The 14,643-nt window shown below is 43.0% G+C and overlaps 1 protein-coding gene across 4 annotated transcripts in view; it reads right to left on the bottom strand.

Annotated features, from left to right (window-relative positions):
* The window catches only part of LSAMP (limbic system associated membrane protein), a 980,463-nt gene that overhangs the window by 145,606 nt on the left and 820,214 nt on the right, over positions 1–14,643 (bottom strand). For all 4 annotated transcript variants that reach the window (XM_005523908.3, XM_088068810.1, XM_088068823.1 and 1 more), the window contains one exon: positions 10,997–11,229. In XM_005523908.3, the coding sequence (XP_005523965.1) occupies positions 10,997–11,229 (233 nt within the window). The remainder of the gene's footprint in view (positions 1–10,996; positions 11,230–14,643) is intronic.

Below are 14,643 nucleotides of genomic sequence, written 5' to 3'. Positions count from 1 at the left end.
CTGCTGCTGCAGCACCTGCATGAGGGCCATGTGGAATTGAGGCTTAGGATCTTGCCTCTTGGCTTCTCTCCCTGTGAAAGGCTCCTTACCCTTTTAGTTTGCCTATCTACACTTAACACAATAATGACATACTTGCTGTGTACCAAAGCTGAGAGCTGATCCTCCCAGTTATCAAAACCTGACAAGATGTCCCAGTCACCCACCTACTCAGAGTACAATTTACAGTACTCTAGCCCTAACAGAGAACATCTTCTGGTGACATAGCTCTGATCTCCTTGCTGGGAATTTTCTCAAAGCACCAGGCAGTGCTACCAGCCTCTCTCATGACCAAGCGAACCGTGGCCAGACGCCCCAGGCCCACCACATCACCTGCACCCCACGTGGAGCTGAGTATCCACATGCCCAGACAGTGTGAAAACAAACTCACTGGTCCTGCAGCCTGAGTGTCTCGCAAGTTGAGGGCACCTAAAGGTGAGATGCCAATATGTTCAAATCCTTGCACCATGACAGTCCTTTCTCCACACATTCAAAGGGAGTGTCTCCTTACCTTATTAAAGGCTTTTCTTATACTGCTGATAGAGAAGACACAGAAAGGAATAAAGAAGATAATAAATAGGCTGCCAGAGGCCAAATTTATGCACCCCCAAATTAATGAATCATTCCAATTAAACTATTTGCCCTAAATTAAAACTTATCACCAAAATCCAATTCTCGTTTCATTAAAGAAGACCTCCCTAGCTATCTTTCTTTTTTTTTTTCCTCCACAGATTTTTTTTTAGAGGTAACCTCCATGGAATGGGGGAAAATGCAGTTGTTGTCTACTTTTCTCTTTGAGGAGCACCAAAAGCTTTATTTTTGAAGAACTGTTTCTCATTCTTATATGTGTCCACATAATAAAGACATTTCTGGAACATTCCTAGAAGAAAGACTGTTGATGAACAAGATCACACAATTAAATAGTAAATGTTAGTGAAATTTGATACATAAATATGGAGGGAAATTTAAAAGCAGCACTGCTGAAGCCTCAGGAGCCTCTGGCTTTTGAAATCAGAACTGAGAAAGCTGAAAACCCTCATCTGGGGATTTTGAAAGGCCCTTCCAGGAAAAGGGGGGCAGACAAATGATGGCACTCCCAATGCCTTTTTGAGAAACAATGGGTACTTTCAGACTTTCACACATCACTGTGACTTCTCAAGCAGGGCTTGGTTCCAGCCACCAGGAAACCACTGATAGCCTGAGCTGTGACAGGTAGAGACCCAGAACTGCCAGCAAGAGTGGCCACGTGCTTGTGCACCCTAAGACGGCTTTGACCTTTGTTTCCTTCCCAGGATCAACCTTTTTTCCTATTTTCTGCTGGAGATTAACACTTTTTATCCTGATATTTGTTTTTTTTTTAAAAAAGACGTTTTCAAAAGCTGTGGTTGGGTTTTGAGAAAGTGCTCTCTGTCTGAATAATCTGTAAATGGAAGCCATATGTCTAAGTATCTCTTTTCTTTTTGTCTATTTTGTTGTATGCACATTTGGCAAGTTATTTTTCCCCTCTAACTATCACATCTCAGGCTTTGTTAAATGAAACTGCTATTCTGTTATTTTGTTGGTGTTTTTCTTATTCCCAAGCAGCCAACTACTGACATTTTAGCAGCTATACAGGAAATGTGATATTAAGTAATTATTTTCTCAGAGTATTTCTTCACTTTCTGGTGAGTAAGGAGCTGGTACTGGGGTAGCAATTTCAATGTTTCTTAAGATAAAAACAAGAGCTGAAGCTCTTAAAAAAACATTAAAATCCAAACTCTGAAAACCTATTACCTAATACGATTTATCATTCGTTGTTTTTGTGGAATGCAGTGGGAGGCTTATCCTGCCAGGCATAGCCTGCACACACTCCAGAAGGACAGACTACAGATCCATTCAGGAGTGATGAGGGCCAGCACTTGATAGAGATAAATGGTAGGAGAACACAGTTACCGTGGGTCAGCTGGGGTCAAGCTGCACCATGCAGACACAAGGATGTGCTAGAAGGCACAGTACAGAGACCGTGCCCACTTGCTTTTCCCCACTCTCATTTTAGAAACATCATCTCTATATTCCCTCCCCCTGAACTGACAACTTCTTTATTTACATAATTAATTCATATTAAAGAATAAAATTGAAAGTTTTTAAGGTAGGAAAGAAATGTGCTTCTTTCTATAAGTCTTGATGTTGTTTTTGAACTGCTGGCTCAATTTAGTTTTATTTTACAATATGTTTCTAGCCAATTCCAATTTCAAATGAAATCTTGGCTCCAATGAAGCAAAATTTCCTTTAATTTCAGTGGAATCAAGATTTTGATCCAGGTTCTCATCCACTCGCAAACAGCTATGATGACTGTAGATGGTAAACACAGCAGCCAAAACCAAAGAACATGAGCTGGTGGACCCCAGGAATCTGGAATTTCATCCCATGTGGAGATTAGAGCATGGCAGATTTGCAGCATTGACTCAACTGGAAACAATGAAATAAGAAAAACAGGCAAAAGGAACACATTGTTCCACAAATGCTGGAATTGCAAGGCCTGGGTTACCACAGCTGTGTCTCCTAGGTCCTGCTGCATCCTACCTTCAGACCTCTCAACTGCTTTTAGTCAAGAGGCACTCGTGGAGAGTAAAGCTACAGAAAAGGTTGATCTGAGTGAGAGAAATGTGGAATATGACTGACCTTAGCTGTCACCCACATTGCAAGTAAAGACACAAACTGACCCTAAAGCTTCTAATGGAGACTAGCTATATATCTTTTTTCTTTTTTTTGTGTTAGAAATCCAAAGCTTCAGATCAGATCTTTTTGAGAATTAAAAAAAAGAAAAGAAGAGATTTTTGACAATTTTAAAGCAGCTACAGGCCTGCCATGTAAAATGAACAAGATATTTATTCCTGATTATACCAACAATTATTTTCTGCAAAGTCTCAAGAGGATGCGGCAAAAAAAAAAAAAAGTAAAAAAAAATAAATTTATTCACTCACTACTAACAAGACACTGGCCATCATGGAGGGAACAGGCAATGGGAATCTATGACTTAGGACATCCAAAGGAACATATCTTGCTATGGGCCAACTGGGTCAAATATCAAGGCTTGCAACAAGTCAAGGCAACTGTTGTGCCACCACAGCCTTTTTTTTTTTTTTTAAGCAGTGGGGCAGGAACACACTGGGCTTTAAAATGAACTGATGTGTGCAGTCTCGCAGCTAATGGTTATTTGTGCTCTCTCAAGGCTTAGCAGACTTGGTGGTGGGACTAAGTTCTTGCTGTATTAGAAGCTGAGAAATAACACGGCAAAATGTTTCAAAGCACTGATGTGAATCTAGAATCAGCTGATCAGACAAAATCACACAATAACAGCTGATACCACTCTGAAGAGTCCACTCAAGCTAAGCTGATTTATACCACTAAGGACTTGGATTATCGTATCAAGATCCTTCCTCCCAGCCACAGGGAAGTATTCCATGCATTTTGTGCTATACTTCTTTCTCCAAAATGAGTAAGCATTTTTTGAAGTATTCTGTTTTTGTCTCCTGCCTGCACCTGCAAAGCAAGCACCAAAATATTTCCAGAAAGACCTCCTGATTTATGCACTAAGAAGTGCTAAGCTTCAACCAATATAACAGAGAGAAAGCCTAAGCTGCATCGTTCCAATCACGCCTGGAGATAGGAAAACAGAAATTAGGAGGCATCAGGAAACCATGGGGATGCGATAAAAATACTAGATGGGGAGTGAAAGGAAATTCCTTGGTAACTTATGAAGCACCAGGTGCCTTTTCCTGAACTTTATGAATTTGCCAAAACAAAGCAGCAAAGAAAACCTAGAAAACACTGCCACCAATACTACTGTGTGCCTGACATTCTGGAATGATTTTTCTGGTAGAAATGTATAGTCCATGGTAATAGCAAAATCTAACATGTTTCAGTTGCCCAAGACTATTCCTTGCTCTCTCAGCTTATTTTTCCCACAAAACTGCTGTCACTCCATTCCAAGTGTACTGGACTTCTCTCTTCCAGTCCCTGTAATAACCTGAATTTATCTCCTCCCTTCAATATTTTTTTTCTCCTCCCCCACCATTCCCAGTAAAATGATCTTTCTTCCTTCCTCCAAGAAAATTCATATTCCCATGTTATCTCATTATTCTTTGCAACAGCATGCCAAATACACTGTCATTTTCCCATTGGTGCCATGTCCCGAAAAAGACAAAGTGGTCTGTGCTAGCTCTTACCTACTGCACGCTCCCTGGAATGAAAAACGCGACAGTGTTAGTGCTCAGAAAGATCCCTCCAATTTCTGGGCTCTGCGCCCACAAAGCAGGGAAGCCAACATTTCTCAGAGAACAGCATCTGACTCCAACATCCTTGCTGTCTAGCTAGGAAAAAGGAAAGGAATAGCAAAGGAAAAATGGCTCCAGCTCTCTTCAAACTGTTCTGCTTCCAGCGCTGGCCAAAGAGGTGGGAAGGCAGGAATGCCATGAGAAGGTGGGCTCCCACCACAGATCTGCTGAGCTCAAGACCAGCCCGTCTGCAGTCTCTCAGCAATCCACCACAAGCAATGACAGCCACCAATGCTGTATTCTAGCAGGAATAAACACCAGTGAGGATTGACAGAAAGAGGTGTGGAAAGGCTAAGAGGATGCATGGCTCCAAAAGGACTGCGCAGACTGGGCTCCTCCCTACAGCCAGGGGAGAGACAATGACATTTCCACTGGTCAATCTGTCTGCCGAATTTTGGATGGCTACTTAAGGATGAACTGGACAGTACCTGACAAAAGTCTTGTCTCCTCACTCATGACAAAGGGAGTCCAAGACAAGCCACAGAAATAGTAACATCTACATTTGGTCAGAAGAACATTCTGTCTCAGGCGCCAAGCTGGTGACTGCCAGAAATTACCTCCACTTGATATCCGACTTCAGGCTCCTAGAAAGCATACTCTTGTGCCTTGCATCAGTTCTGCTTAGAAATCTTTCTCACAATCCCAAAGTCCAAAGCATCACCTTTCCCTTTTGCTGTGCTCAGAAATGAGGGCAAGGGCTGGGCAGAAAACAGAACCACTGAGGTTGCTAAGGTTTGAAAAGCCCTTTAAGATCATCAAGTTAAGCCAGCACTCCCAAGTCCGCCACTAAACCATGTCCCTAAGTGCCACATCTACACATCTTTCAAATTCCTCCAGGGATGGTGGACAACACCCTCCCACATCAGCCTTAGACCCAGCTCTAACCAAGAGTCTTGCTGGCAAAGCAGCTTGTGTTGGGGAAGCCAAACTGGCCTCAGCTGCCTCTCTGGGTAAAGGACCTCTCTGTGCTGTACCAGTCACCAGCACAAAGTCTAATTCCAGGAGAGTGGACTGAGAGGGTGCACAGGTAATCTACTCATAGAGTTAATAACAAACTCTCTGTGGTTAAATCCCAGCAATAACAAATACATCTTTATATCACATTGAAACAATGACCACTGAGTCTGAATCTTTGCAAGCAAGAAGCACTACAAGGACAATTCATAAAGAAGAAATGCTGCGCTCTGTACTTCTTTTCACACAGTGATGCCTATCAGGCAGGAAGAAAATTGTAGGATTTGGCCTTAGCTGCTATGCACTTGACTTTGGGTTTGTGATTAGGGCTGGCCAGTAAACAAGCACTCCTCTTTGTGAACACTTGCTGCTGATATTTCCAAATTTGTAGGTTTTTTTGTTTTTTTTTTTTTTTGCCAAAATGACAAAGCCCTAATTTTTTTATTTTTTTTTCCATGAAATAAGCATTAAACCAAGGGAGAGCCCGCAATCTTTACAATCAATAACTGGGAATCACAAGAAATGTTATTGAGTCGGCAGGAATCCCAAGCTGTGTGCAAAAATGCGAATGTGAAGCTCTTCATATCTCAGATGAGTATGGTTAGGTTTTAGATGGGCTGTGGTAATGCTGTGCCTTTTTTTCTTCATAATTTTGACCCGAAAAAGCACCTTGGACCTGTAAAACCTTTCTGATTAAATTTTAATCAGATTCAAAACCAATGGAATGTTTTTATTTCACTGAAAAGTTACAACTACCTCCATTCACAATGATGCCTATATGTAAAGGCTCTGGACAGCAACAATTGGCTTCCTCCTTGTATAGTTACTCCTCCAGATTGACTTTATTGCAGAAATTTTTAAACCCCATGCATGCCAAGCTCTCTGTGCCCTTGTGCCTGTCATCCTGATGAGACAGATAAGGACCCTAGGAATTTTTCCACTGTTTAATGCCTGAGAAGGGCTTGAGGATGTCATGCTAAAAGAACAAGAACCCAAGGTAATGCTGGGAAAGGGACAGCCACTGTGTACCTGTTACGACTCAATTCTCCTGGAACATGCCACTCAACATACTGGAACAAATGATTAAATATCCCATTTATAAGCACCGAGAGGATAATAATGGAGTAAAGGGTAAAAAAAAAGCAATGCACTTTTGGCAAACACATATCATGCCACCCCAGCCTCATTTCCTTTTTTTTGTAGGATAGCTGGCATAACAGATAATGCAGAAGCAATATGTGTGATTATGTGATATAGCTTGACTTCAGAAGACCTGATAGTCTTCAACAAGCTAAGAGAATATGGTGGATGTTAAATCTCCATCAGGATGCTTCAAAGAGCTGCAATCAACAGATTGCTCTCCACCAGAGACGGAGGGTTTAGTGGGCCGCTGCCACAATTTGCTTTTGTGTCCTGATCTCCTCAATACTTTAATTAACACCTTCATGATGGAACAGAAACAAGGCACCTGACTTTTGTCGATGATACTAAGTTGAGGGCAGTTGCAAGTGCTTTGCAGCCCAGGATCGTAGGTAAACTGAAGTGGTCTCCATGGAGAGACCAACGAGATGGCATCCAACAGCAGCGAGCACAAAGCAGTATTCTCAGGAAGGGGGGGAAACCAATTATCGTTCAAATACAAAAGTGAAGAATGAGCTGCAGACCAGTAAGAGAGGATTAGAATGGCAGAAAGACTAAGTAAGTGAAAGCAGTGAGGCACTCATAAAAAAGATAAATCTCATTTCCTTCTGGGGTTAGATAAGTGAAGTGTGATATGCAAAACATCACTGGTACTTGTATCTGCATGATTGAATCCTAAACTGAAACTCTTGTTTTGGTTTTGGACAGTACATTTTAGGAAAACGTGTAGACAAATCAAACAGTAGTGAAATATATATGCCACAGGGGTTGAAAAAATATGACCTCTGGAAAGCAGTGAGCATGTTAAGCTGCACTAGACATCTCTGAGACACAGGAACTAAGGAGTTTCAGGCAGATAAAAGGTAGTTCTGAGGAAGAGGAGAAATAATGTGTCTTGGAAGGACCAGAAATAATTGGCAGCAAAATCAATTTGGATCATATGTTAATAAAAGCTTTCCAAATGCAAGGAGAGTGAAATAAAGGACATGCACCAGCTATGCAGATACAGAGCATCTTCAAAAAATACATGTATGGGGCAGCCACTGTAGAGCTGATCTTGTCTCACTGCATGGGGAAAGACCAGACCATTTCTTGAAAGTCCTTTCAAGTGTTAACTCTTTTGAACAGACACCAGCAGAAATAACTGGCATAGTAAACAGAAAGCTTTGCAACTGCCCATTATACCCAAATTGAAGCAGCACAAAATTCTTTGAGTGAGGTGGTGGCTCAGAGCAATCTCTTGGTGCATTCAACCTAGTGGAGAGAGCACCTGGCAGCAACTGAGCTGGGCAGATAGCCACCTCCAGTCTAGTGGACTGCAAGCAGTTCTGACCCCACCTGGGTCAGAAAGATGGAAGAGATGGCTGCAGTTGTACTAATGAATCTTTTGGCAGCGAATGCCTACTTCTACTAGCAGAGTTTGCTTTATGTTTCAAAAGCTGGAAAGACTTATGAGGACAACTTTTTCTGCTTTTAGCTGCCTGTGAAGTTCTGATATTTTTCTTAAGTGTCATTTCATGACACCCCTTTCAGACCTCTGCAATATGCCCAGTTGAGAGGGATCTTATCCATGGATGTACACACTTAAGAAAGGAAAGGAACAGACAGGAAGGTTTTTGCAGAGGTTGGTGCTGGCTGACAAAGTAGAACTGGCTCTTCCCATGGAAATACTAAAGGACTTGGGCACATACATTAGAGAGGTGATGTCCCTTCTTCTGTGATACACTTCTGCAGCTCTGGCCAGCAGAGCTCAGCAAGCAGAGCTCACCCCAGGGAAAGCTGATTTTCTTAAGGCTGTAAAGGACCTCATCCTAGAATGCAACTCAATTAGACTGCAGTGATATAAATTCAGCAAACACTCAGGTTACACTGGAGCCTGACTACTTCAGCTGGCATTGTGGACATGGAGTGGTCTCAAGTTTTAAGGGCTCCAACAGCACTCTAGGATCTGCCTACCCACTTATTAGTCTCTGATATAATTATCCCATTTGTGTCTAGGGGTAACAGAAGTTGTGTTTTCACAGGGGCTTGACAGATGAGGGAGTTGAACTGGGAAGGATTAAGGTTTTGTCTTTGGTAGTGGGGAGCAGAAATATCTGTAGCAACACTGAGTGAATGGAACAGGAAGCCTGGACATAGCCCTAAAGTAACCCATTGTCTCCAGAGCAGGAGCAGCTGCCATTGCAGCATCTTTCACTGGCAAATCCAGACAACAACCATGTGCACAAAGCTAGCAATGAGTCTCTGATCCTGGTTGGTTTTTGTTTCCCTGAGCTTGTTCAAAGGAGACCACTGACCATCATTCCAGAAACTCTCCTCCCAGATTGCCAGGAAGACCAATTGACCACTCTGTCATTTAATGTTCTAGGAGCTGTATTTTCATTTATTATTTATTTTTACATTTTTGTATATTTTTACATTTGAAGCCCAGAGCTTCAAATAGTCTATGTTTTGAAATGTATGAGCATAAAAACAAGAGAAGTAAATAAACTACATAAAATAAATAAAACTGAATAGTTTAGCATGACTCAGTATCCAAACTCCTTTAATTTGTACTAGTAGCAGACTGTTTTTTAGGCAGACAACCTGCAAATCTTAGAAAAATAACAATGAATATAAGAAAATAATACTCTGAGACTACAGGGATTATTTTTCTAACATACATTATTTTGTACTGAATTAGTTTTATTAGTTAAGATTATTTTTAAAACATGTTTAAAATGAGACTAACTCTTCAAAATTGTAAAGGATTTTATATTAATATTTTCCTTCACTTTTTCTCCAGATTAAATTTAGTTTTAGAATAATTAAAGCTATGAGTTCACCTAATTACAGGATTACACTAAGCACAATATATCAATGGGTCTTTTATGAAATCTGTGGCAGGTATTAGAAGAAAGATTACCCACAGATATCTTATTTACAGGCATCTAGAGTTTAGGAGTGTCAAAACCTAAATTTTCTCATTCTCAGAAAGGTGGCAGTAGGTCAGAGCCAGATACCCACGTATTTAAGTGAAAGCTAAGCTAGAGAACTCAATTTTGCTGCTTAGGCCCATATCTAATAAGCACAAATAAAATTAATAATACATATGCATGGCTCTAGAATTCATTTGTCCCTATATTTTTCTTGACAGGTAAATGGAAATTGTGTGCTGTGAGATTTCACCAGCAATAAACCACCTACAGAGGGCTGGCTCTGCTCTGCTGTAGCGAGGCAGGGCGCACCTCCAGGGCTGGGGAATGCATTTCACACAGCAAGCACCCAGCCAAGCTGGGAGAGCTGCTCTGTGTGTGGATGTGGACCGCTCTCCATGATGCTGGGGGAACATTCTGGACAAGAAAATCAACCAGGAGCCTTCTGGCTCACTACACCTGTGTGTAAAGCATCATCTTTGACCACATGTCCACACTTCACCTTGCAGAGAAACACATGGGATTCTACTTAACCCCCCCAGTTTGCCAAGTAATACCAGCAAGAGGAAAAGTCCCTTCTTGCATGCTTTTGTAATCAGAGCGATTCAAAAGCTTGCTGAGGGAAATAAAATCTGCAGCCTTATGGGTTACTAGACAAATCAGGAGAAATAACAAATTCCTGCCTGAAGGGTAATATAGAAGTTGAATATATCTGTAATATGTGTCAAACACATTCATACGTATCTATCACCTAAGCTGCTTTGTAAATATTTTAGATAAATAGGCAGATAGACAAAATGGCACAAAGAATAAAAGCAAAACTAAACAAAACTGGGTAAACTCACTTCTTTGGTGTTCTAGTCTGGACAAGATGGAACAAGTAAACTCACTAATGACCTTACCAATTACTGGTGAACTCTTTAATTTAATTTAATTAATTAAACTTAATTAAGTTTACTCTCTGTTATGCCATAAATGCAGGCAGATGGATAGGACAATGCGGGTTTGCCAAGTTTCCTGTTCCTTACAACACACACAGGAGAAGGGTAGCTAAAGAAGGAGAGGGCAACATAAGGTATGTGGCAGGTCCCTCAGGTACCAGGTCTCACACATGCCTAGTGATGGGACACCCTGAAAACCAATGATCCAGCATGGAAAAACTCACAGGAAAATTAATTCCTTAGCCTGGCAAAGAGTTGACTATGGAAGGCCAAAAAACACAGCACAGTAGCTTGTTGACACAAGAAAAAAGAAAGGAAACCTGAGGAAGGAGGAGGTAAAAAAACCAGAGGGCTCTCTGGGAAGAGATGAGGGACAATGTTCTAAAAAGTGTCATTATAAACAAATGCTTTCCCATCACTGCCAAACAACCAGGGCCAAGAGCCAGGCTTGCATTATACTAGAATATGGCTTGGCATCACTGGTGTCCCCCTCCTCTATCACCACTTTTAAAAGGACAAACTGACAGCAGAGTAAAACCATGCTACACCACAGTGGAAGGGAAGAGTCCAGCTGGCTCCTGTGTAAACATAAGGGACACACAGGCTACTGACTCTGGAGCTTCTCAGGAAAATACAGATCCTTCCTCTCACTGTGTCTTTTGTTCTTTGCTCTCCTAGCAGACATGTTGCTTACCTTGCACGATCAAGTAAACCTGGGCAGTCTTGGGATGATGCTGTGTCTGCACTGAGCACGTATAGGACCCCTCATCGTAGACATCCACTTTCTGGATCCGCAGGCTGTATTCCAGGGGGTTTCTCTTCTCCAGCTCTACTCGAGGGTCCAGGGACCACTTGTCCTCTCCAGCAAAAATGATGCCGGAACGGTTTAACCAGGCCACCTTGGAGCTTCTGTCTTCTACATAACACCTGCAGAGAATGAGACAGGCAAAGCACAGATTAACAACCCTCTCCATCATCTCCCTTTTGTCCCTTCTCTTTACTGCTTTGCTTAGAAACTTCATAGCACACTCCTGCCTTGACAGTGAACCACAGAATCCTCTCATCATTGCTGTCCCATGGACAAATATTTAACGATTTAACTCTTTTGAAGAATTTCAGGAACCTTCAGATCATAAATCCTTACGATTTGGGGCAGGCATATCTCTTGCTCTCTTCCTTTTTCCTGTGGCCTACACATGCACCAAAAATTAATTTGTAAGGCCACAAGAGATCTTGATAACCAAATCCCTTCCAACCCTGCCAATGAGCAAGATTGGAAGTAGTTCTTCCCATGCTTCTACCTCCCCTTCCAAAGTCAAGTATACAATAATTGAATTCCCAGGCCCCTTCCAGCCTGGATGGCAAATGTTCAGAACTCCAGCTTTGTTAACTCAGGGCACAGCTTCTCCACCCCTCCATTTCAGCAGCACAAGGGAAGGAAATTGTAGTGTATCTCCCGTCTATATCCCTCCAACAAAAAATAACTTTGTGGAAAGAGGGATTCACTGCTCAAACATCACCCTTCTAACACACACACTTGCTGATGCACATCTGCCTGTTTGTGCAGGCAAGTGTAGATCTCAGGCTGAAAATGAGGCTGTGGGAGTGTCACTGTCATCCCTGTGACACACGCAGCATGTCCTGTGAACATCTCAGGTGGACAGGAGAGGAGGAATGACAGCTAGGTGTGGCAAGCAGAGGAGCAGCAGAAGGACCAGCAACTTCCACAGCCCTGAGTGCCAACCTTCACAAGTCAGAGGACAAACTAACCCCGCTGTAACTGTAACTTGACAAGTATTTTGTTTCATGATGGAGATCAGAGTAGGTGCTGTGAAGACAAATGCATTTTTGGCAAAGGCACCTGCTCTGTGCCACTTCCCACCACCAGGAGACTTGCACAGAAAAGATGAGGAGCTCCCAGTAAGGAGATACGTCCTGCTCATTCTCAGCTTTGTCTTATTCAAGAGGACCAGGGCTGAAGAAGACAGGCAGACATAACTCCTCTTTCACCCTGGCAGCTGTACCCCACCAGGGCTGAGCTCAGATAGGCTGCGAGCAGGTTTGTCCTGCTGCATCTCACATCACATTTGCTCTGCAGATAAACAGGGAAGCTCAATCTCCAGGGCTGTTGTTCCTTCACCTCTCAGAGCTCTGCCCACAGTGTTCCAGCATCCAAACAACCCAGCACCTCTTGTCACTGCTGCTACAGAATCACAGAATAGGTAAGGTTGGAAGGGACCACAGTGAGGTCATATGGTAAAACCTCTCGGCTCAAGCAGGGTCATCCTAGATCACGTTGCACAGGATTGTGTCCTATTCACTATTCATGCATGTGTTGTATTTGAAGGAAGAAAGAGAGAGGATAAAGATTATTGCTTTAAGATAAGACAAATATTTGACAGTAGGCTTTCATACAGCCTTTTAGCATGGGTCAGACATTTTCCAAGTTCCTCTATTTGAATGCATTTCATTCATGCTGTGCTGCAGCTGCCTTCCCTTGTGATGTGACCCCACCATTATGGCCGGCACCTCACACCCACTCCCTTTTGGTATGCCCGTGGATGCTGTCCAAGTTGTTCTGGGGTTACTTGTGGGCAGGAGGAAAGCCAAGCTGCGTGGGCATCCATGGGAGCCATGCCATGCTGCTGGCCAAGCTGTAAGCAGCTCTGTCTGATCTGACAAACATTTGCTTTAGAGAGCAGTCCAACAGATCCTGTCCTTTACTGACACTGTCCAGCTGAAGAAGGGGAGTAAGAATTTGGCCCTCAGGCCAGAGCCCATTCTCCTGGCCAGGCAAGCACTTGTCCCTGAGGCGAACTCTCAGGCGTGATCTGAGTTGCTTTCCAAAAACTACTTTTTGTCAAAAAGAAAGATGCAGAGGAACCTGTGAGCAGCCACTTACATGTAGAAACCAGCACCACTGTGATGAGGCATTGCTCCAGTTCCATTGGCTATCCCTGGCTGCAATCACCAATGCTGGGAGGTAAAAGCCAGGACCAAGGGAGGGCAGTGTGCTCCAGGGCTGGGAGCAGTGGCCTGTAGGAACACCCAGACTGCCTCCAGAGATGGCTGCCTTAGGGTCAAGAACCCTCTCGCAAATGCAAGAGTCGTAACAGTGCCAAGAATCAGGGGTCAGGTATTTTGGTAGTGAAAAGCTAAGCAGATTATCAGTGGAAGCTGAAGTCAGTGGGAGCTGAAGTTTCTCAGTCACTTCTGTCCACCCCCCTGAACAGCTATCAGTGCTGCTGGATTCCAGCAGATCCGTGGCACTGCTCCATCCCCACCAGGCTGCTTTCCCATCCCCACCGGACTACAGTGAGTGCTTGGCAGCTCTGCCCTGCCCTCAATCATTATAACTCTATTTGGGGTAGCAAATATGCTCCTGTGTGGTGTCTTGTCAGTAAAAGCTCAGTGGCGTGGTCTGAACAAAGCCTTGTCCTTTTGCTTCTGTGGTAGGCACAGCCAGGGACCTGCCCTCCCTTCTCCACCTGGAAGAGAAAATGTGTCATAACCTGTCTTACGTGCATCCAGGTCAGCCCTAGGACAGTGGCCAATAGCTAGAGTCAGTCAACTTTGCAACTGCCCCTGAAATAAGTTAGCAGGTGCTACCAAAATAAAGAAAGGAAAGAGGACAAGGAAAAGAGGAAAACGGGAAGAGTAAATGAAATGGATTTGAGCTCTCTGTTCACCATACCTGTTCCTCTCAAGCTGACAGGGAAAATCAATGTACAAATGTGGAAATTCCAAGTCCTGGCATGCTCCGGACATGTATCCACGTGGATGATGCATCTCAGTATGACTGTCTGCACACACACACACACACACCCTCTTAGTCTGCCAGAGATGCCACCCAGCTGTATGTATCACGCTTTAATAAGGATTTATGGTGATGATTTTCACAGTGTAATAAGTGCTAATTCAATACTAATAGAATATTAAATGGCATGTTAACTGACATTTTAACTGCAAAGCAATAGGAGCATGGCATCAGCCAGGTATCAATGGACTCTTATCATTCACTAATAATCGATAATCAAGTTCACAGAGACAGTCAAATGCTTTTCATTAGACTTATTGGAAGCATTACAATCAGCCTCAGTGAAAGCTGATAAACGATTTGTGATCCATGCATTATTCTTTTCCTTATGGTTGCAGATTTAATTTCTTGACATCTCTGATGTGGCTAACGAGAGCACCAGTGAATAGCAAATGGCTGACGGGCATGCCTTGCATGGTCAGTGTAAGAACCTGGGAACTGTTGATCTTGCACCATTTCAAACCACAGACAAAGAAGGACAAAAGATTTTTCTCCCATGCCCCATTAGCCCTCCTTGCCTCCTT

The sequence above is a fragment of the Pseudopodoces humilis genome, chromosome 2 (assembly GCF_049639895.1).
Source record: "Pseudopodoces humilis isolate 2021_Gansu_Grassland_sample_001 chromosome 2, ASM4963989v1, whole genome shotgun sequence".
Lineage (NCBI taxonomy): Eukaryota > Metazoa > Chordata > Aves > Passeriformes > Paridae > Pseudopodoces > Pseudopodoces humilis.
The sequence above is the reverse complement of the archived record's forward strand: the minus strand, read 5'-3'. Positions and strand labels throughout refer to the sequence as shown.